At 35.1% G+C, this 25315-nt stretch overlaps 1 protein-coding gene across 1 annotated transcript in view; it reads right to left on the bottom strand.

Moving 5' to 3' along the window:
- MALRD1 (MAM and LDL receptor class A domain containing 1) overlaps positions 1–25315 on the bottom strand; it is a 687535-nt gene that overhangs the window by 438044 nt on the left and 224176 nt on the right. Inside the window, exons 20-21 of the mRNA XM_008002435.3 lie at positions 17616–17792; positions 14661–14823 (exon numbers count right to left, since the gene is read on the bottom strand). Of these exons, the coding sequence (XP_008000626.3) occupies positions 14661–14823; positions 17616–17792 (340 nt within the window). The remainder of the gene's footprint in view (positions 1–14660; positions 14824–17615; positions 17793–25315) is intronic.

Here is a 25315-nt window from a genome sequence, read left to right as displayed (position 1 = left end):
TTCCCTTTCCTCTCTTTCCCTTTGTTTCCCCTTGTTTCCTTTTCTTTCCTTCTTGTCTTTCCTATCAGTTCCCTTGTAAATCATGTCCTTTGTCCCATTCCAACCAAGTATGTTGAAATTTGATCTCCAGTGTGGCAGTGTTGGGAGATGAAGCCTAGTAGGAGATATTTGGGTCATGGGCACTGATTATCTATGAATAGCTTGGTGCTTTTCTAGCAGTAGTGAGTGAGTTCCCACTCTCAGGAGACTGGATTGATTCTTGTAGGGAAGGGATTAGTGGGTTGTTATAAAGCAAGGAAGCCTCTTAGGCTTGGTCCTTCTTCCCATGTGCCCATTTCCCTTTGACTTTTTCTGCCATGTTTTGATGCAGTACAAAAGTCCTCACCAGAAACTGAGCAGATGTGGGCACCATGCTTCTTGTACAGCCTGCAGACCATGAGCTAAATAAACCTGTTTCATTTATATATTACTCAGCCTCAGGTATTCCTTTATAAAAAACACAAAATGAATGAAGACACCTTCCAAGCCATTGCTCTTAGATACTAAGTTTTTAATATAATAAAAGAATCATTTATTATTTCCCCATGCTGGGTGTAGCCATCACTTTGCTTGATGAAATTCTATGCAACGCTTTACAGCCAACTCAAAAATTACCTTTCCCATAATGCTTTTTTTTTTCCTTTGTGGACATGAAGCCTCTCTCCTCAGTTCCCATAGAATACTTTGTATCTTCTTTCTGGTCCTTACATTGTTTTAAATGATACACTTTTTAAAATCTAAATTTAAAGACTTTGCATCTCCTGTTACTTGCATAAAATATTTCTCATAACTTGTATGCAAAACAGCTATAAAATTGCATTTTAACATGCCTTTGAAAGTAATATATCATAGGGTATACAAATAATGCTATAAATATAGTTTATACATTTGTGAGGCAGGGTATGCAGTCACTACATTCTTTTAAAAGTGTAACTATATAAATAAAGTCTTAAAAATAGCCATGATGATCTATACTCTTACCCCAAACTTTATTATTCCAGAAACTGCATTACTTTTACTGTCATGCCACTAATACAATGTCTAAATATGTTTTAGTTACCTAAAGAAAACCCAACCTATATATACTCCCTCTTTTAATCTTATGATTGTAGAATTAACTCTTGTAAATTATTTTATAGTGAATGAGAAAATAAACTAGTTCATAAAATGAAAACAATTATAAGTAAATAATTATTTCAATTAAAACAAAGTTCACAGAACTTGTGTACTTCTAATGAGATGCCTCATAATGCTTATATTTTTTAAATTTAATTTAGTGTTTACTTAAAACTCACCTTATTCTCAAAAATACATGCAATACAGTACAATATAATAAACTAAAAGATACACTCACACACACACACACACACACACACATATATATATTTACATATAAATAAAGATAATACCAAGAGAAAAGAGTTGGGGCACTAAATGGAGTCAAGGATAAAAGTAGATCACAAAAGGCATTACAGAAATTTCACAGACTTACTAACAACATATGAAAAAATCAGTTCTAAGCTTTCTATGAGTCAATGTAAGGAAGAAAACATAATTAGCAATAATCATGAGAGCCTTATGAAAACACAAAACCAAAGTGATTCTTCAGTAAAATTACATCACGTGCTCATAAAAGTCTGGAAACTAATTTCTCACAAATGTCTTCTCAAAGAGAACAGGTATAACATGATGAACAATTACTTCAATCACATTTTTACAATGAATAATGAAGGGCTTCCAACAGACTATTTCATATAACAAATACTCATCAATTCAATAAATCAATACATGAATAGCCAATAAGATATTTAAATGTGTCCTTCATAAACCAGTCCCAACTTATCTTGAAATGATAGCGCAGTTCTTTAGAGTAAGCATATGCCTTAAATCCATTTCCTTTTAACACTTAAGTGCTGAGGAAAAGGTGATAAAACCTCCAGAAAATATTTTGAGATTTAACAATTATTTAAGAATAATTTATCATTCCTGAAATTTTCCCCACAAAATGATGAAGACAGCAATGTTTTTCTAAATTGGAAAAATCATGCCAGAGCCGGCTTGCTCCTCTTATAAAACACATAGCTAGGAAAGTCAGATTATCAACTTGCCAAATAAGAAACAGTCGGAAACAAACAAACAAACAAAAAACTAGAAATGTAAAAGGACTGTAACTCTAGGAGAAGAAATAGTTACATTTGAGGAAAAAGTGTAACAAAAGTACAGTCATGTGAGCGCATACCCAAAAAGGTGATAAAGGTGAAAAAGTTATAAAGAAACCATTTTTTGGAGCATGAAATATATTCCCTGGAACTGTGTTTAAAGTTATCTGCCTAGTATAGATAGCAATTTCCAAAGAGTTGGCTGCCTACCCTTGCAATGCTTTATAAAATACAACCACATCTACCATCAAGATTCTGATTTCATTGACTGAAACAGGACCTGGGTAAGAGTATCTTTCAATTCTGCCTCCAAGTAATTCCAATGTGCTGCCAATTTCAAGAACCAGATCTTGACTAAGTGGTTCTCAAAGTAAGGTTCCCACACCAGTAGCATCAGCATCACCTGGGAATTTGTTTAAAATGTAAATTCTTAGGGTCTACCCCAGACCTACTAAATCAGAAACTCTAGAGTGAGCCCAAGATTCCTGTGTTTTAACAAATCTCCAGGCAATTCTGATGTGCTTGAGAATACAGTACAGGTGGAATGTGCTTTTCTAAGTACTAGGGCTACAATGGTGAACAAAATAGCCTCGTTTCTATCTTCCTGGAGCTTGTGGTCTAAGAGACACATGGAAGATCCTCCCTTTGCAAAATTATTCTTTCTGTCTAGTTTATGTCAATAAAACCTGTTCAATTACTTCAACTAATTTTCTAACTTCCAACTTTTTTCTTTCTCAAACCTGTCTACACACAAATATCACAATAAATATTTAATAAACACCAATTATCTTCTGATTCATTTGTATTAAAAATTCGGCAATGGCTCCTGAAAGGGCCACCCCCCACAAAGCTCCTGTTAATCTTCTTAGCACAGTGCTTAAGACTCTCTGCAATTTGATCTAATATATTTTTTCAATCTTATATCACAACATAATAAGTAACATTTCACATTGTATTACGAGACACGTACTTTTGATCCTTATTTTGTCTGCATTTTCTTACTTATGGCTGACAATAACCATATGAAATATGTACTTTTATGCCAATTTTTCAGATGAATAAACTAAAGCACAGAGTTTATATCATCCCCTAAGTCCATACAACTAATAAATGCTGGATCAGGGATTTAGATCTTGTGTTATCTGATTCCAGAACTTAGGCACTATAACAGACTAAATCACAGACTCCAAAACTATCAGTCCTAATCCTTGCAAACCATAAATTTTACCTTACATGGCTAAGCCTATTCCACTATGATTAAATTAACAGACTTGAGATAGGCCATTACCCTGGATTATCTGGATAGACTCTAAAGGCAATCATAAGTGTGACAATGAGAGAAGCGGAGGGACATTTGATGCAAGGAGAAGAGGAGGCAACATGAACAAGGAGGCAGGAGAATGACAAGGCCACTAATCCAGGAATGCCAGCAGCCACCAAAAGCTGGAAGAGGCACAGAACAGTCTCCCCTAGAGCCTTTGGAGGGCACAGCCCTGCTGATACTTTGATTTTGTCCCAGTAATAACTGATTTCAGACTTTCTGCCTCTAGAACCAGGAGAAAAAAACATTTGTATTGTTTAACAGCATCAAGTCTGTGAAAATTTGTAATAGCAGCCATAGGAAACTAATGCAGGCACTGAAACCCTGCTCTCCACTGCCACCTACAGGCAAAACCACTTGTTCCCAAATCAGAATCCACTTGAGTAGAATTTGAGGTTGATGGCCACAGGATTAGGTTCAATGGCATTACTCCCATGTCTATCCAGCAGCCTGGAGACGGTATCAAACAACATTAACCTAAAAGAAATGGGATGCCCAGAGGCTGGGAACACTTTTCCAAAATAAGGCACCAATTCAGAGTAGGAGAAGCATCAAAGAAGACTTATGCTGAAAGTAATCCTAAATACTTATGTCAGGTTCCTTCCGTTACCACATACTGAAAGGAGTTCATCCTTGAACTTGTGGCAGGGAGAATCCTGCAAGATGAACATCACTGGTTGACCTAGAAGGGAGTGGTTCCCATGTAGCAGCAGCCTAGCGAGACAGGTTAGATTACTGCAGTCGTGGGATTCCCAGCTGGGTCAGCAACCACAAGCACATGTGTGGTTTAAGGGGACAAGCAACATAAAAGCATCATGTGGATGTCTGGCTCCACATGGTAGGACTTTATCTTGGACTGATGCTACTCAATATGCTCAGCAAGACATGCTAGCCATAGAAAAACTCCAGGATCAAGATGGAGATTCCATCACCTGGAACTAGAGGTCTCTCAGTGGCAAAGGATACTTAGTGAAACAAGACTGCGTCTATTAAAAATGCCAAAGCATGATGGGGTTGTTTACTGCAGCAGTATTCACAATAGCAAAGACTTGGAACCAACCCAAATGTTCATCAGTGATAGACTGGATAAAGAAAATGTGGCATGTATACACCATGGAATACCATTCAGTCATAAAAAAGAATGAGTTCATATCCTTTGCAGGGACATGGATGAAGCTGGAAACCATCATTCTCAGCAAACTAACACAGTAACAGAAAACCAGACACCACTTGTTCTCATTCACAAGTGGGAGTTAAACAACGAGACCACATGGACATGGGGGGAAATATCACACACCGGGACCTGTCGAGGGAGTGAGGGGATAGGGGAGGGATAGCATTAGGAGAAATTCTTAATGCAGATGACGGGTTGATGGGTGCAGCAAACCACCATGGCACGTGTATACATATGTAACAAACCTGCACGTTCTGCACATGTACCCGAGAACTTAAAAGTATAATAATAAAAAAAGTCAAAGCAACTAGTTAATCATTAAGACAAAAGAGATTCTTTTTACATAACAGTCAGCAAAATAAATTGCCAGAAGAATTCAAGATATAATTGTAAAAACACCAAAACTACTAAAGTAAAAGTAGAAAATACAGATGAATTATATATAAACCTCAGTGTAAAATGTCCTTCTAGGCACAATAAAATATAAACCATAAAGAATAAGATTGGAAGACATAACTATATAAAAACTAAGAATTTTAAAACATGAAAATATGATAAACAGTAAAACAAAGGCCAACAAAAAGTGGAAAAAATCTTTACAACATACATAACAGATAAACACAACAATGCTTTAAAAAGTCTTACGAATCAATGATGAAAAAACAAACACTGCACACTTCAAGCCAAGGGCACAAACAGGAAAAACACACACACACATGCAAAATATACTTGGGCAAAGCATAAAAAATGGTGAGCTTCATTAGTACCAAAGGCATAAAAATATATATATATGACTGGATACTATTTTAACTTGTCAAATTAGAAAATATGAAAAAATACTTATATATTCAGCATTAGCAAGCATACAGAAAAACAGGTATCTCATAAACTGTTTGCAAAAGTGGTACATTTTTGAGGAGTAATTTAGACTTACCAAATGTCTAAATTACGAATAATAATTAACAGAAAATTCTACTGTGTATGGTTTCATTTTCCTTTCAGTACATGATGTGAGATGTGTCAAAGCTATACATTGTTCAATGAAGATTGATCAAAATTGTTTATCACCAAAAGCAACTAATAACAGCGATGACTTGGCCTAGTGAATTTTGGCACCTTCACTTAATGGGATACTCTTGGCCCATAAAATATTAATAAACAGTTTATTACAGATTGCAAACAAAATTAAAAACATAGTCAAAAACAGTGTGGTCAATATAAATGCATATTTATTAAAAATATATATGCATATATGCATAATGTTCATATCATGGTAGTAGGGTTATGGTTAATGTCATTGTCTTTCTTATCTATATCTAAACACTTCTCTAAAATAAAAATGTATTTTTCTTTTCATGGTAAAAAAAAAAAAGAAATTTTGTAGCAATAAAAAAGCTAAGAAATTCTTAACAGTATATGGTCTTTACCCATAGTATTATTTTAGTTAACTTGTATTATCCAACAAAATCCAAAGATAGAGAATGCCTTGGGTATCTTTAAAGACAGACATACAACCAAGAACATCAACCTGACAGGTCGTTATCTAAGTGGACCACCCTTTCAGTAAGTAACACTTTCTACTGGGTTTTACACATCTACTTATATATGTCTGGTTCCATGCCTAAAGTTTTCTGTTCTCACAGAGTAGGGGCTCAGGAAATACATGCCTAATGTTAAGGATAAATGGTATGCCTACTCGATACAATCTATGAATCTTTTAGGCAATAAAGATGTTTGATTTGAGTAACTGATGTATCTGCATAAATCATTATGTCAAAAGATCATACAAATGTCCTAAAAATAATTCATATTTCATATGGCATATTCATTTTTTCAAGTTCTTGTCTCACTATAGGAAATCGAGTCTAATTTGCATTTACTTAGTATAGGAAACATGTTTTTCCTACAATCTTTTGGGCAATTATAACAATTCTTTACAGGAGTTGGAATGCAAGTATAATTATTTCATTTTAACATGGCTAAAGGAAAAGCATATTTAAAGATTATACAATGAAAATGAATTTTTAATTTTTGAATGCAATTGTAACTGTGATATGAAAGTTATTTTATTAGTCAAAAATGTTATGATCATTGGTAACATAATTTTATAGACCTTTTTACGACTATCTTCTTAAAAGTTTACCTTGTATAGTAAGTATGCTACCTAACCACTCTCTCTCTCTGTCATTTTAGATATGGTTTGTACATTTTCAGCACAAATTTTTCTTAAAGCCCATGTATTTCAAGCGACTGCATTTAATTTTTTTTTATTTAAACATTTAGGTTCAGGGGTACATGCATGGGTTTGTCATACAGGTAAAACTCACGTCACAGGGATTTGTTATACAGATTATTTCATCACCCAGGTAATAACCCTGGTACCCAAGTTATTTTTTCTGGTTCTCTTCCTCCTCCCACCCTCCACACTCAAATAGGTCACAGTGTCTGTTGTTCCCCTCTTTGTGTCTAAGAGTTCTTTTCATTTAGCTCCCACTGCATTATAGTTTGCTAAATATGATGGCCTTCAGTTCCATCCATATTTCCACAAAAGATATGATCTCGTTCTTTTCTAGTTAATTTTAAAAAATCATCCAGCTAAAATACCTTTGAATAAAATCAAAATTAAAGTGATTAAATTTACTTACGCACCAGAAATTACTGATATATATGAAAATGCAAATAATAGGTCCTTAACTCAAGGACAATCTAAAATAAGGGCATTGTTTTGTGTGTTTAGAGGGATAATTACGTTTTATAGTCAGTCCTATGGCAATACTGCCAGAATACTAGTTGACAACAAGCATCAAAACAGTTAAAAGAAAATAACTACATATTTGTACTTGTTGTCTTGGCAAAAAAAAAAAAAAAAAAAAAAAGTGACTACAGTTAAATTTCAGCTGTTTTCACCACTTGCTTTTTATTGCAGTAAAACTGTTTCTAATGACTGGTATTTAACCATTATTTTAGATTTAAAAATCTTGATCTGTTAGAAATTATGCTGGGAGAATGTTATGGCTTCTAAACTGGCCTATAAAATATTGGCTTATCTTCTTATGAGAGAAGGCAATAATTCTGGTATTTACTGTCTAAGGGACTAAAGCTTTGAAAATTATTATTGTTATGGAAAAAAATGTAATATTTTTCTCTTTACTGACGTTTTTATCCACATTCATATCCAGCCCTAGATATAGAAGGATACACAGAGTTAATGTCACATGGACATAGTTTGCATTATTTGTATGGCTTTTAGTTTGTCATGATGTCAAGTCTGCACAAATGTATAATACAGATAGGAATGTAGGTGCATGAGCAGCAGTGGGGACCATAACTCATTTCCAACTGAAAGATAATAATCAGTGTTATTTTTTAAAAAATTTGGGTACTTCTACTTTTCAAGATATTGCATATTCAAACAAATAGTTTCTCAACCACCTGTAAGCCAAGTCCTAATATTTTAAGCAAATCCACAACATTTTAAAATATCCATCACCTCCAGATAATCATGAGATTGGTTAATCATGAGATTGGTATGTGTGTTTTTGTTTTGATCCAACAGAAAGACAAAGGTAATTTTGATTAGACAGAGAAGAAATCACTTATGCAAAAATGATTGAGAAAAAAACATTGTGTATTGTACAATAAATGAAGCAAGTCAAAGGGTGCCTTGAAAGGATGCTTTTTAGAATGACTCAGGGTAGAGTTTTCCCTCAAAACTATTTTACAGTTATAATAGTTCCCCTAGGACACACAAATTTGTTTTTTTTTTTTTTTTTTTTGAGACAGGGTCTCGCTCTGTCACCCAGACTGGAATGCAGTGGCACCATCTTAGCTTACTGCAAACCCCGCTTTCCGGGTTGTAGCTATTCTCCTGACTCAGCCTCCTGAGTAACTGGAATTACAGGCCCGCACCACCATGTCTGAGTATAATTTTTTGCATTTTTAATAGAGATGGGGTTTCACCAAGTTGACCAGGCTGGTCTTGAACTCCTGAGGTCAAGTGGTCCACCTGCCTCAGTCTCTCAAAGTGTTGGGATTACAGATGTAAATCACTGCACCCAGCCCAAAAATTTTATTTTATGTTCTTTAATGGAAGGACCTTAGAGCAATTTTTCTTTCTTCTGAAACTTTTTTAAATTAGTTATTAGATTTAGAGAAAAATGAATCTTCTCTGATCAAAATTGGAATTAGGTGAGAAAGCCACCCTCTCTCTTTTAGCAATACCTTCCCCACTTCTTGCCTTGAAAGCTCCTAACAATGAGATTCTAGAATCATCCAGGAATTATACCAAAAATACAAATTCCCAACTCTATTTCATGATTTTTTTTTTCTTTTTAGAGATAAAGTGTCATTCTGTCACCCAGGCTGGAGTGCAATGGCAATGATCGTAGTGTACTACAACCTCAATTTCCTGGGCTCAAGTGATCCAACCACTTTTCCCCATTCAATGGGATTATAGGTGCAAGTGACTGCACCTGGCCTCATTCCCAGAGATTTTAATCCAAGATTTTACAATCTGCATTTAAAAATGTATAAGCAAATTTATATATAAATTTTCATTGGTCCTTAATCTCCATTTTGAGAATTTCCGCCAAGGGTTCTACGAGCATAGTTAGAAACCAATGACTTAGAATACACGTAGATATTCTACTAGACATCATGTCACATGAATGAAGTGTGAGGAACTTTATTTTGCTTGAGGGGATAATTTTGTAGTCCAAAAAATGTCTTAATATTAAACATTATTTAACCAACAGATTGGCATTTAGTAAAATAAAATGTATTTGAGGACCAAGAACTTAAAACTTTGCTCTCTAGCTTCCAGCAATAAAAATGAATAAATTGGATCAAATAAAGGCTTTTCTTATGAGATAAAAAGGATCATAAAATTTACGGTGCTTGGCTATGAGCCAGTTTACATACTACAGAAACACTGCCCGTGCTAAGAGACTTGACCAAATAAACTAATTGTGTAGGTCAGAGTACAGGATTCTGAGATCATATAAAAATCGCAAACTGAGAGGAACCATTACATGAGACCTGCAAACATACAGCCATTTAAGCATATTTAAATGTGAATTATACGGCTCAGGTTCTAGATGGTCCAAGTATCTTGATTCAATGATAAACAAATAATAACTTTTTAAAAAATTTCTCAGTTGAGTAGGACTCATGATTTTGCCAACTGCCTTAGTAGTTGTTGGAGCATGAATGGGTACAAACTCATTTTATTTAATACTAGATTATAGTTCTTTTCTCAAAATACTAGGAAAAATACTTTTCTACTATTCTCTTTCCCTACATAATTTAAAGGAAATGGAAATCTTATTCAACCCCAATCTCAAAACAAAAAACAAAAAACAAAAAAACACCATAAATTGCAACTGATGATATTGACATTGAATGATTTTTACTTTATCTTTCCATTGCATTATAGTTGAGAGCAATCCATATACCTTGATTATAACCCTAGAAAAATCATACCAGGTAACCTCAGTTGAGCCCTGCTGATCACGACAAAGGGAGAATCCACCCCCGAACTCTGTGCTGAAAATGCCTCCGTCTACAAGAAGAGATGCCTTTTTCTAATTCATGTAAAAATTAATAAATTCGCTGCATGGAATTGTGTTACTCTCCCACAAACATAAAAAATAAAGATGCAATCTTAACTTCATATTACAGAGTTCACTTCAGATGTGCCAAGGATAGTCCATTAAATTGTGGATGCAAAAAAAAAAAAAAAAAAAAAAAAGTAGAATATCAGGTAGTTGTGTCATTTCATGATAAAAATGTGCATTTTAAGACCTTGCCTAAGACTCAACTACACAATGAAAACTTCCCTACATATTCCTACCCTACTGTGGCTTTTCTAGACTTTTTTATTGTTTCATTAAGTGTATAAAGTGAGAGAATATTTTGAAATATATTATTGTTTTTTTTTTCTCTTATACTTGCTCATAAATAATCCTTACTTTACTGAGCCAGAAGCAATCTTTTTCTACAAGAGAGCTGGAATTAGAGAAAGAGACAAGAAAGAATTGAGAGAAATCCTTTCAATTTTTAAAACTAATCTTGAGAACTATTTCCAAAACAACATCCTTAAAAACCCGGCTTTAAATTTCTATAGCAAGATGCCTGAGAGAGAAAAGCCATTTTAAAATTAGAAAACTTTTCCTTCAAACACAAAAAACAAAATTTGGAAAACTGAGCTTAGAATCTTACTATCAGCTATAGAGTAGGCTATCTGACGCACAAGAATTATTTTTTAAGAAAAGAAAAAATATCAAGCCTTCCTTGGCTGAGGAGTGAGCCTAGAGAGAAAAGAAGAAAAGGAGAGGGGATGTAAGGTTAGGTGCCATTCCCTTCTCCACAATTTATTGTCATGTAGAGCACCTATGTTAAATATTATCGGACTATTAAGCATTCCTATTTAAAATTTAATTTTGTGTTCTGTAGCCTATAATTATAAAACACAAATATATTGATACTAATTAGCAACTAATTCATTCAACAAATAATTATTGAGACCTATTATGCACCAGACACCTGAAAATAATACAACAAATTGGGAAATCACAGCTCCTGGGATTCCTCAGGAAATTTTCAGTCTATTGAAAGTGGTAGGGTGAGAGGAAATACAAATTACTGCCTTATAATACTTTGACACATTGCTACTTCTACCTTTACCACTTACACGTGAAATTCTAGTCCACCTTTTCTTAAAGTACTTACAGATTATTCATAAGATATCATTTACTGATATAAGCCACAAAAACATTCTGTAAGTGCCCTTTGCTTTTTCGTGTGTGTGTGTGTGAGTCAGAAGCAGTCCAAGGAAAAAATATTAAAGAAAAACATTTTTTAATAAAAAAATTAAAAATTAAAAAAATATTAAATAAAAAACCGAAGCCGTCTTAATAGAACAAAAGCAGTGACAAAAGAGAGCTTCAAAAGCAGGGAGAGGGGAAATCAGCCTAAAGAAAATAATTAGATGCTGAAGATGTTGTGAATCTCTTGGGTATAAGGCCCACCTGCAGAAGGAGGTCCAGACAGAGCAGCAGAGACACCACTGGTTTTCTTTGAAGCAGCAGCTACAGAATTTGGGGGTTGTGAAGTTTTAACTGTGGAGAGGGATGTAAAGGGCATAAAGATTTTGAAAAGATTATTTATATAAGAGCATCTGCAATAACATTTCCCTGGAATTATCAGAATGAGAGGAGGAAGGAGGAGATCTCGCAGGACTTGGGCACACAATAGAATTGTGGACTACAAAACGGGAAATATACTAGTTACCGAACCTCAGAAAAAGAGAAGATATCAAAATAAATGATAACAAGGAACAAAATGAGGTCACAAAATCCCTACTTAAAATAATTATTACCATGTAAATGTGAGGAGCAAATGAACAAGGAAAAATGTAAAGAAAAGGTAAAGAAAATGACATGTGAAAAAGAAGCCAGAGAAGGATGAATACTTGTGCTGGGAAGGGTAGTGGAGGCTGGTAGAGGGAGGTAGGTATGATTAATGGGTACAAAAAACAGAAAGAATGAATAGGACCTATCTGATAGCACAACAGGGTTATTATTATCAATAATAATGGTACACTTTAAAATAAAGAGAGTAACTGGACAGTTTGTAACTCAAATGATAAATGCTTGAGGGTATGGGTACCCCATTCATGATGTGATTATTATACATTGCTTGCCTGTATCAAAACACCTTATGCAATCCATAAATATATATATCTATCGTGTACCCACAAAAATTAAAACTAGAGGTTTCAGTGAGCTGAGATTGAGCCACTGCACTCCAGCCTGTGTGGCAGAGTGAGACTCCTCCAAAAAGAAATTAATAATGAAAACTAAAAAACAGAAGACAAGTACGTGAAAAATAGATACTTGAAAAAATCCATTAAATTACTTTGTATGTCACGTTGCCTAATTTTTTTAAATTCATAAATTCATCTGAGTCGGTAGCAATACATTCTTTCTCCCTGCTTGTTATACAGCAAGGAATATCCTTCTTCCAAGGTAAAATTAATACTTCCACCTACGTGTTAGATTCTGCTCCCTATAAACAAGTCCTAATAAAAAACAGGCTGAACAACTATATAACTGCATATAGTCATGTGTCAATTAACAACGGGAATAAGTTCTGAGAAATGCATTGCTAGGCGATTTGTCTTCACCTCAACATCATACAGTATAGTTACACAAAACCACATAGTATAGTTTTTAAATTTATATATGTAATTTTTATATGAAAAATCAAATATCCCAGCACCATTACTAAATATCAATCATTTTCCCTACTTGGTTCGGGAGAATGCAAATTGATATTGCAACTGATATTGAGGAAAAGCACATTAAGTTCATAAAACATCTATGGAAAATAAAAGGTAAGGAAACTATTAATTTTCACATAAAATACTAACAAAAGAAATAATCATCATGCAATATCCAGCTCAGAAATTTCAAGAGAGTCAGAATACTGCTAAGCTAAAAACTTAAACAGAACTGTGTATAAGTATACACAGTCGGAATGATGGGAGGGAGAGAAATAGGATTTGGGGAAAGGAATAGAGGTTCCATTCCTCATAATAGGATGTCAATAGAGGAAGCCAAAATTTTTGAATCAAGAAATGACTATATATTCTTTTATAAATATGGACTAGCACCTATAACCAGTCCCTAATAAAAGTAAGAAAGTATAGAGGAATGATCTTGGACGTAATAGGGTATCTCCAGGGAATTGGATTGATGTTACTGAAGGAATGTCAGCTGTTTGTCATTATAAGACTGTCAATTCTCTTTGACACTTTTAGACTAGACACATGCAGTCACTGTGATAAAAATTTGTTACATGTGATACATAAAGATGAAAGTGGTAAATAGAAAAAGTTGGTACGTAAAATACAAACATGCTTACAACACTAGAAAATATTCACGCATTTCACAAAAGTGAAAAAAGTTCAAAATGGACGAAAGCCTTAATAGTCAATACAATAAAGAAAAAAATATACATTTGTTGTGTAGTTTGCTCTTCTTATCCCACCCCAGCCACGCTGGTCTTCCTGCATGGGCCTTTCCCTCTGGGTTCCATTCAGAAAGAAATGCTCCATCACTAATGCTCCATCACTAACAAACCCTTTCCTTGTTTCCATTCTGCTGTGTAGCAGTTAACAGCATCTGCAACGCTTTCTATTTATTGACTTACTGCCTATCTCCCTAATGAGAGCCAAAGACCATCTGTTTCAGTCACTCCTTTATTTCTAGTGCCTACAGCAGCGTTCTCACACACTAGGCGTTCTATTTCTTCTTTGAAGCAACTTTATAATATTGAGATAATATGAAAATAACTAGGAAATCCATTAGTTGAGAACAGATTAGTAAACTGTTGAAAGTCATTACAGTGAAATACAAATAATGATGAATATTTAATGGCATGACTTACTGAAAAGTAGAAAAATATTTTCATCTATGTTGAAAATCCGCACATTTACCTGTGTTCATACATGTATAACAAATACGCATCAGAGAAAAAGTAGAAAGAGAGAAAGGGGAAGGTCGGGGGGGGAAGGAGGCTGAAGAAGAGGAAATGGGAGGAGGTGGCGGCAGAAAAGATGGAAAAGGGGAGAAGGAGAAAAGAGATTTGGGGAGGGAAGAAATTCATAGATCATTTATAAAACAACATATTAACAGGGCTTTTCAAAGAGTGATAATATTAAATTATTTTGTTCACTTATTCATGCTCTTCTCGGGTTTCTATGAGATTCACGAGAGCATTCGTTGCTTTTATAATTGATATATTTTTTTCCATTTTATATGAAAGAAAACACACAGCCTTCTTTCCAACTTAACATTCGTCTTTACAATCACATGGGCCTAGGATAAGGTGGTGGGGGCAGAAATTTGGGAGACACTTAATAAATATTTCCCAAGAGACATGTTCAAAGTACACGGTCACTTACTGTGTATGATCCACCGATGGCCTGTGGTTTTCTTCCCCATGATGAATGCTAATCCCGTTCCCAAGCCCCCATCTGAATGTGTTTGAATCTTGAAGTAAATGTACTGGGATAGGTTGATACCATTTACACAGGCTTCTTTTCTCAAAGCTGCAAACTTCCATAACTTGGACAGGGTAGAACAAAGAAAAGGTGAGCTAATAAGTGGCAATTTCAATCTGTACAATCTTAATCAGCACTTTCTTACTCTTGTTTTTAATTATAATGTAACTTTTAAACATTATTAAAATAACTAGGCAAATGGTTTGTAAAATCACTGGAACAGTTTCAAAGAAATCTAGGTTTTTTTCTAGTCAAATATGTATGGGAATAAAATATAGAAAAAATACATATACTAATGATCCGGTTTCATGAGGAGGTGAGATTTCAATTAGCTTCTACAGCAGCAATTTAAGCAGTTTCATTAACCAATTTCATTCCTTGCCTGATCTCCAACTTCTGACAAGTCTGTTCTCCTTTTCTCAGCCTCTGAAGGGGTTATCGCAAATTCCCAACTACAGTTTAAGCAACGAGATTTCCAATAACTTTCATATTGGACCTGTTTCTTAGAAAGTTTTATAGATTCTTGTAATAATTTTATTCTAATATCACAGGAAACTACAGGCCCACTGTTTTTTTTTAAAATGTACAGGTTATGCATAAAACTGTTATCTGAATTCTCTCTGAATGTGTTCATATGTCTAAAATCTTCCGCTGCTGAATAAAAAAGAAAGATTCAATTCAATGAAGTTCTTGTGTATACTATAGAAAATCTGGTGTGCACTCTAGCTTTTAAATGACATTAACAGGGCCAGCATACCACTATGACCATTTAGAAATTTGGGTATATGAGTTAATGTAAAATCTGAAAAGGAAACATTTATAAAAGTGTTTTTAATGTTGACATTCAGGTGTATTAGTTAATCTCTGACATTAATTGTTTATCTTGTGAAGGGATTTAGGATCCAATATATCTCTGTTCTTCATATCATTTAAAAGATATAATTTGTAGGCTTTTAAAAGAACCGTTAGAAAATATAACATGTCAAGCAAGATGAATAGGTTCTAGGTATCTGCTGTACAACACTGTAGGAGAGTCAACCATAATGTATTGTACCCTTAACATTTTGTTAAGAGGGCAGATCTCTTGTTATGTTTTTTTGTTTTTTGTTTTTTGTTTTTGTTTTGTTTTGTTTTTTGAGACATGGTCTCACTCTGTCACCCAGGCCAGAGTGCAGTGGCACGATCTTGGCTCCCCATCCTAGGCTCAAGCAATTCTCCTACCTGATCTTCTTAAGTAGCTAGGATTACAGGCACATACCACCACACCCAGCTAATTTGTGTATTCTTTTTGTAGAGATGGGGTTTTGCCATGTTGGCCAGGCTGGTCTCGAACTCCGGGGCTCAACTGATCTGCCCACCTTGGTCTCCCAAAGAGCTGTGATTACAGGCATAAGCCATTGCACCTGGCCATGTTATGTGTTTTTATCACAATTTTCAAAATCAATTTGAAAACTTGCACAGTTTACAAGCAGATTTGTCATAATATTTTATCTTACAAAAGGGTGGAAGAGACAAAATCTCAGTTTATCCATAAATAAAATGGTAATAATTCATTTATAGTTGTTCAAAATTATAAAAACTCATTGATTTAAAATAACTTAATAGTAGGCATTTATTTAGACATTTAAAGGATTTATCAAAACTTCCCCTCTAATCATAAATGACATTACTAAAATGGCAAAGTTGAACTTACAGGAAATTCAGTATTCCCTAAAGATACTCATTATGTGTAATTTATTAGGTTTTGTATAAACTCTTACAAACACTACAACTTATATAAGATCATAAGAGGATTTGAATGCCTTCCCATGAGGAAGTCTGACCACCACCACACTTTCCATTGTATTATTTTTCCTCTGTGGTGCATGACATAAATCCCTGGGTAGCTTGAGTTAATTACTGTCTCATCTTCTGCACAAAGTGAGTCGGCTTTGCTTTTATGATTTTTTGGTCTAGATTAGATAGTTAATTGGTGGTGTATTTGTACATTAAGGAATATTTTTTTCTGGGTTAGAAGAATAAATATGAACCTCATTGGATCTCTTAAGTCCTAGAATTTCTTCACAAGGTTGACATAAAATAAGGGTTTCACTACTCTCTCTGTGTTATCTGTCTGTTCTGAGCCCTTAATATTATCAAGACACTTGAGAAATATGATGGTAGAGCCAATTCGCAGGCTACTCCATGAAGAACAGGGAAGGGAAATATATTACTAAGTGTTTACTCCTTCTGATCTTATGCTTTGCTCATTCAGACACAGATTAATCTTTCTCCTCTAAGACTGTATCTTTGGCTTACAAATCCACTTTTAAATTAAATAGTTTGTCTTTGATCCATTTAGGAAAAGCCACTGAATTGGCAGGTAAAAACTAGGACACAGGGGACAGAGGTCCCATCTGCATTAAGATAGGTTTTCTCATTAATTCTGCATATTTTAATAGTACTTAATGTTATATGTGCATTTTGGCAACAGCAAAATTTGAATGAATTAATCTGACAGTACTATAAAGCTACCTCCCTAAACATTCCCTATTTTATAGTGTGAGGAGTACAGATCAAAGGGAATGGATGGAAAGAGCTACTAAATGCTACTCCCAGAGTCAAGTAAAGTTTGTGAAAATGAGTTTTCAATCCAAAACATTAATCTAAAGACACGTACCTCTTACTGGGCCTGATAGAAAATGCATTCTGATTCTTCCATTACAATTTTCTGTATGAATAACTGTTACATTTAGAAGTTGCACTAACTCAAGTTGAAAATATCTAACTATGATACTAGGCTGTGCTATTTAGATATTACACTTGTATTTTCTTATCTATTTTGTAGCAATAAACAAATTTTAAGAATCCACCTACCACAGGATGCTTCATCTGATTTGTCAGGGCAGTCATATTTAAAATCACATTTCTGCATTTTTTCAATGCAGTGACCATCAGACCTGCAGACAAATTCATTGTCTGTGCAGTTGTGTGGAGGTAATGTTACAGGAACTGAGGTTTCGGGTGGAGTTGGGAAGTCTGCTGGCAAATTACCTTGATAAGAAAAAATATACAGGCATCATTTAGCAGGTTTTCTACTTCTTTTAGATTTTACACAATGAAGCTTTCTAAATATGCCTTACAATTAATATCATAGAGAACAGTGGGTAGTATTGACTACTCTGCTAAAATAAAATTGAGGTTCTTGATTTAGTAACAGTAAATAACTAAATAATTTTGTTAATGAAAAATGATTAAGGTACAGATGGAAATTACTGAAAAGTTATTCAGAGCTCAACAAATACATGGGAGGCCCAAGGCCAGGGCTTAGAGAATCAGCAGAAACCAAGGGAGTTTCAGATTCTGGAATTAAGAACCAGAGTAAAGATCTAAATAACTTTCTAATCTACTAGGTAAATAACCTTTGTTCTTCCACTGCTACAATAAATCTAACGTCTCCTCATCTTTGTTTAACGTATTTTCACATATTCAAAATGCAAGGCTTCAGGAAAGAGTCAAACCACAAATCCTCACCTAGAAGTTTTGTACAATATTACAATTTCTGAAATTACTGAGGATGGAAGACATTTATAGATGTTGACTATTAGTTATTCAATAAACGTATATTGATAACATGTCTGTGCCATACACACGGTAGATGCAGGGAATCCAAGCTGTGGAGAAAAAGTTAAATATTAAATCTGAACTCAACTGAACATGGACACAAAGAATGATTACCAAGTCCCAGAAGGGGTTGTGTGAGCCCCTTGAGGCTTTCATCCAGCGTCGTTTCGAAGAAATCTCTATGTCAATCTATGCCTATATGTTAGTTATTGAAAAACAACAGAAAATAGCAAAAACAAGTCGACCTTTTTGTGTTCCTTAGGCCCCATCAGGAAGGACCCTTGTGACTGGAGCTCATGCCAAACAGCTCATTACAAAAAGAGCTAGGGTCCCAGACTGCGCCGAAGCTTCATGAGATCTCTCCTTGTCTGTGCATGGATGAGTGGCCAACTCTGGAGCCCAGGCCATTGCTTCCCAGCCTCGTGGTGAATCCTCCACTGTCTGGTGAGTGCAGTGTCCAACTCTGGAGCCCAGGCTGTTGCTTCCCAGTTTGGTGGTGAATCCTCCATAGTCTGGTGAGTGTATATGTATGTATGTATATGTGTGTGTGTGTGTGTGTGTTTGTATATATATAATTTTGTTCACTTATTCATGCTCTTCTCTGGTTTCCATGAGATTCACAAGAGTATTCATTGATTTTTAATTGATATTTTTAATTGATACATATATTTTTCCCTTATCCCCTTCCAATTACAATTTGCTTATTATATCATTTGCTTATTATATCTGCATTACCACTTATGTGGGATAAAGTTTGTTTACCCTTAAAGGTACTGTGTGTGTGCCTTTTCTTATCCCCTCACACATTTCCTGCACAGAACACGAGTCAAATACGCCATCTCTGCCATTAAATAGTTAACAGTCTAGTAGACAAGGCAGTCAGATATATCTTTCATTATAGGCATTTGGGATAAATTTATGGTAGAGATGTAACTCCAGGGAAGCAAGAATGGCATCTTTCACCCCTGCATCCATAGTAAAATTCACAGACCATGGTACATGATAGGTATGCTAACATGGACAATTGAACAGATGGATGGATGGATGGATGGATGGATCAATGAAAACCAGAGTGAATGAATGAACAAAATAACAAATGGAAGATTTCACAGTATATTGAAAGCAAACAGAAGAAAACCATATATCAAATGGGAGTCAAATAAGATGCCTTGCAAGCTGATGCTTAAACTGACTTTCAAAGGTTGATGAGCTCATCTTGCTAGGTGAAAAATAATACAAGGTTTTTATGGGCAATGAGAAAAAACTTGTGTGAATGCAAGGAAATATATTAAACTGTTTTTTTATTTTAAATACTGTGAGAGTTTAATATATTATCTTGTGATATGATAAGCATGCATCTGATTGACTCATTAGATATGGAATGGGAGAGTAGACAGTTACCATAAAGAGCCAGGTGAAATAAACTTAGGAGTCTGAAATAAACACACAAAAATGAGGAGAAATAACAAGATATAAAATTTCTACTTCAACATACACTTTTTGGCAGCAGTGTGAAGCATGAATTGTAGGTTGCTCTAACATTGGGAAAAAAAATAGTTGTAATAGTTAACCTTTTTCTTTAATCCAGGCAACTAATAAACTAAAGCAGAGATAGTTTAAAGAAAAGAGCAAAAATCTGAGCAATATTAAACGTCCAGTATCTGGAGGGCTGGGGATTTACATGCTGTTGGGAATTCAGGGAAAATTCAGTAACTAGTACTTTATTTCTTAGCTCAAGTGTGGAGGCAATTAAGAACTAAGATTGAAGATAGAACAAAATATCAACTTTTTATTGATATAGCTAATCCTGAAGAAAATCGCCTATTTCTGTAGCTAAGTGGTCCTCTAAAATGCAAAACCCAGAAATAAGACACAGAACTATGCCTTACAGGCTACCCTGGGTGAAACTATAGCAAGGAAGAGGTGACCAGATTTCTTATTTCCTTAGCTAGTAAACACTAAAAAGAAAAGAGGAGGTGAGGGACCAGGCAGGCATACTCAGGTTCTTCTTGAAAACCCACCAATCCATTGTTGCTCTTCCTTCCTCTGGGAAGGAATGAATAAGAGGATGAAGAGAGACCAGGAATGTTAGGCTACCAGATAGAGCTCAGTGTACATGAGAGACTAAGACCAAGGAAATAGTATTCTGATCCCATAGGGGTGAGTTTGAAATGATTAATGGATTGTTAAGTAAATCAACATTCTATTCCCCAGATCAGATATATAAAATACAGAAGAGAAGGAGTCAGTTTTTAGGAATAAGAAATATTTTCTCACCACATATGGTGGCTCACATCTGTAATCCCAGCACTTTGGGATGCCACGGCAAGTGGATCACTCGAGCTCAGGATTTTGAGATTAGCATAGGCAACGTGGTGAAACCTCATCGCTACAAAAATGAAAACTACAAAAATCAGCTGGACATGGTGGTCCACACCTGTAGTTCCAACTATGCGAGAGGCTGAGGTGGGAAAATCACTTGAGTTGGGGAGGTTGAGGCTGCAGTGAGCCGAGATCACACTACTGCACTCTGGTCTGGGTGACAGAGTAAGATCCCGCCTCCCCACCCCCATGCCAAACTAAAAATTAAAAATTTTTTTAAAAAAGTAAAATAAATGTAAAAATAAATATTTTCTATCCTAGCCAATGACAACACAAAAAAAGCAGATCCTAACAGGTTGGAAAATTTATCCCACATCCAGTTTGATATACTCACGTCTAAGTCATTGAACAAAAATAAGAACCCAATTAGAGGTGAAAGTTATTACCTTCCACAGAAATCTGATGCATCCAACATTATAAAATTTGAAAAAAAAATTTAAAAGAGAATCATTTTATCATTTTTGAATACTGATGATTTTTTTTTTACTATTATACTTTAAGTTCTAGGGTACATGTGCACAACATGTAGGTTTGTTACATATGTATACATGTGCCATGTTGGTATGCTGCACCCATTAACTCATCATTTACATTAGGTATATATCCTATGCTGATGATTTTGAAGATGTTGAAGAACAGAGTTTGAATCAGAGAAAGAAAACTTCACTAACCTTGTTGAAAAATTATTTTCAAATAAATCTAAAATAAGATTATAAAAATTACTTCTGAGGGAATTTGCTGAGAACTGCAAAACATTCAATGGCCAGGCTGATGGATATTTTATATGTCTCAGTGGAATATACTGAACAAATTTCTTTGAAAATCATCCTTTCAAAATGTTCAAATACAAGGTCTTAAAAATAATCTTCTAATTTGATTGCTAAATTTGTTGTGACATTTCAGAGCATAATTCACTTACATAATTTTACTGAAAATATATATAACTAAAATGCATTAGAAGATGCATGTAAACGTTTTATTTGTATGTCCTATATCAAAAATGTCATCTGGAAAGTGATGTATTTTGTCAAAGTTTCAATGAGTGTTTGCCTTTAACTAAAGCAGGATGTCATGTTCTTTCACTTTAGCACATGCTCATCCAAGCTGGTTTGTTCCATATTTAGATAATAAGGTTTTAGTTGAAGACAAAGATTGTAATTCCACAGAGATGACTGTCATTTGCACTGAGAAATGCGTTCTATGCTCTAATTTAGGCAGCCATTTTGACATGTGTTAATTTCAAGAGAGAATGGGTAAATTTGTGTTCCAAGCTCAGGGTAAATACACATTACTAGACCAATAAAAGTCTTAAAAAACAGTGGATCACACATGTTTTCCTATTCTTCAAAATAGAGATTTACAATTAATCATCTTGCCTTAATACATAGAAACTTCAATAAACAGCTAAATGGAAACACATATATGATGTTCTTCACTGACTGTACTACTTTAAACTTGCTCGATAATGCACTTCTAGTCACAAATACCTAGGATTTACTGATTTTTGATTTTATTTATTTATTATTTTTATTTATTTATTTATTTATTTTTGAGACAGTGTCTCGCTGTGTCACACAGGCTGGAGTGCAGTGGCAGATCTCAGCTCACTGCAACCTCCGCCTCCTAGGTTCAAGCGATTCTCCTGCCCCAGCCTCCCAAGCAGCTGGGACTACAGGTGCCCACCACAAGGCCTGGCTAATTTTTTTGTACTTTTAGTAGAGACTGGGTTTCACCGTGTTAGCCAGGATGGTCTCGATCTCCTGACCTCGTGATCCGTCCGCCTCGGCCTCCCAAAGTACTGAGATTACAGGCGTGAGCCATTGCTCCTGGCCGATTTCTGATTTTATTACTCTTCCTTCAAGAGAAGAGCATTTCAGGGTAGGATAGAAGCCCAGTGAATTCAGCGTCAATAACTTTGCATTTGAGACAAAGACGACATCAACTGAACTGCTTCATATTCAATTACCTCTTCTTTTCTTTAAAAAATACCTTTATGAATAATTTTAAACATTCATAAAAATTAAGAAAATTATATGATACATGACTCCACTAAATAAATTGTTATTGCAGCATTGCCTCAGATCTTTATACTAACAAAAAGAGGAAGAAAGAATAGAAAGAAAGAAAACGTTCCTATAAAGCTCAGACCTCATTCTTCCTCTTTCCACTCCTTCACTAATGCCTTCAGAGGGACTCTTATCCAAATACTAGTTTGTACCAATTTGTATTTTCTCATGTTTGTTTTCTAATTGTTTTTATTGTGGTAAATAGAGTTAAGGCTATTCACATTGTTGTACAACAGATCTTTAGAGCTTTTTTTTATCTCAAAAAATGGAAACTCTATATCCATTAAACACTTGTTCTCCTTCCTTCCTCCTGCCAGCTCTCGGTAAGCACCTTTCTACATTTGTTTCTAGGATATTGACTACCTTAGATACTTCATATGACTTGAGTCTTACAATGGTTGTACTTTTGTGACTGGCTTACTTAGCTTAGCATGATGTCCTTGAGGTTAATCCATTGTCCTAGTCAGTTCAGGTTGCCGTAACACACTATCACACAGTGAGTGTCTTAAACAGCCATTTATTTACCTTAGTTCTGAAGGTTGGGAAGTGCAAGCTCAAGGTGCCAGCAGATGTGATATCAGCTGAGGGCCCACTTCCTGGTTTGCAGTTGGCCATTTTCTCCTTGTATCCTCACATGGTAGAGAATAGGGAGAGAAAAAGCAAGCTCTCTCCTGTCTTTTTATAAAGGCATTGATTCCACCCATGAAAGCTTTACTCTCCTGACCTAATTATCCCACATACAAACACCATCACGCTGGGGGCTGGAATTTCAACATATAAATTTTGGGAAAATACATTCAGTCCACAGCATCTATGTGGTAGTATGTGATGGGATTTCCTTCCCCCTTAAGACTGCATAATATTCCGTTGTATGTATATACCACATTTTCTTTATCCAATCATCTGTTAATAGACATTTGGGTTATTCTACTTCTCAGCTATTGTGAATAATGTGTCAACAAATAAGGGGAAGCAAAAATCCCAAGATTCTGCTTTAAATTTTTTGGATATATATCTGAAAGTAGGATTGCTACATCACAGGATAATTCTATTTTTAATTTTTTGAGGAATGGTCATACTGCTTTCCATAATGGCTAAACCACTTTACAGTCCCACCGAGAATGCACAAGAATTTTGATTTCTCTATATTCTCACGAATGCCAATTTTTATTATTTGGATAGTGACCATCCTAATGGCTATGAGGTGATGTCTCACTGTGGTTTTGATTTCCATTTTCCTTAATTGGTCGTGTTGAGCATCTTTTCACATGCTTGTTGGACACTGGTGTATCTTTTTGTTCTCAGCAACCCCAAATCTGACACTCTATTACTGTCACCACTTAGATCAGCAATTATAGTATCATGTAAACTAGTTTCACTGCTCTAAAAACCCTCCATCTATTCATCCTACCCTCTCCCCTAAACAATGGCAAACACTAATGTTTTTACTATCTCCATAGTTTTGCTTTTTTCCAGAACGTCATATTGTCAGAATCATAGGGTATGTCGCCTTTTCATATTGGCTTATTTTGCTTAGTAATAGTTAGGTAAATTTCCTTCATTCCTCAGCTTGATAGCTCATTTAGCACTGAGTAATATTCCATTCTCTGGATGTGATCCAGTTTATTACTTATTTATCTACTGAAGGATATCTTGGTTGCTTCCAAGTTTTACCGATTCTGAATAAAGCTGCTATAAACACCTATCTATATTGAGGTTTTTGTGTGAATATACTAATTTGGGTAAATACTAAAGCACCTGACTGCTCGATGATATGGTAAGGCTATGTTTAATTCTAGAAGAAAATGTCAAACCTTTTTCAAAGTGGCTATATAATTTGGTATTTCTACCAGCAATGAATGTGAATTCCTGTTGCTCCACATCCTTGCATTTGACATTTGACATTTTAATTTGTATTTTCCTAATTATTGAAATTATGAAAATTATTGAGATTATAAAAGTTATATAATTTTTACATTAAGAAATATTTTTTTTTTTTTTTTTTTTTTGAGACGGAGTCTCGCTGTATCGCCCAGGCTGGAGTGCAGTGGCCGGATCTCAGCTCACTGCAAGCTCCGCCTCCCGGGTTTTTACGCCATTCTCCTGCCTCAGCCTCCCGAGTAGCCGGGACTACAGGCGCCGCCACCTCGCCCGGCTAGTTTTTTTTTGTATTTTTTAGTAGAGACGGGGTTTCACCGTGTTAGCCAGGATGGTCTCGAACTCCTGACCTCGTGATCCGCCCGTCTCGGCCTCCCAAAGTGCTGGGATGGGAGTGTAAATTAGTTCAACCATTGTGGAAGACAGTGTAGTGATTACTCAGGGATCTGGAACCAGAAATACCATTTGACCAAGTAATCCCATTACTGGGTATATACCCAAAGGATTATAGATAATTCTACTATAAAGATACATGCACACATATGTTTATTGCAGCGCTATTTACAATAGCAAAGACTTGGAACCAACTGAAATGTCCATGAATGACAGACTGGATAAAGAAAATGT

Source organism: Chlorocebus sabaeus, chromosome 9 (genome assembly GCF_047675955.1).
Source record: "Chlorocebus sabaeus isolate Y175 chromosome 9, mChlSab1.0.hap1, whole genome shotgun sequence".
Lineage (NCBI taxonomy): Eukaryota > Metazoa > Chordata > Mammalia > Primates > Cercopithecidae > Chlorocebus > Chlorocebus sabaeus.
This window is presented reverse-complemented; position numbering and strand designations above follow the sequence as displayed.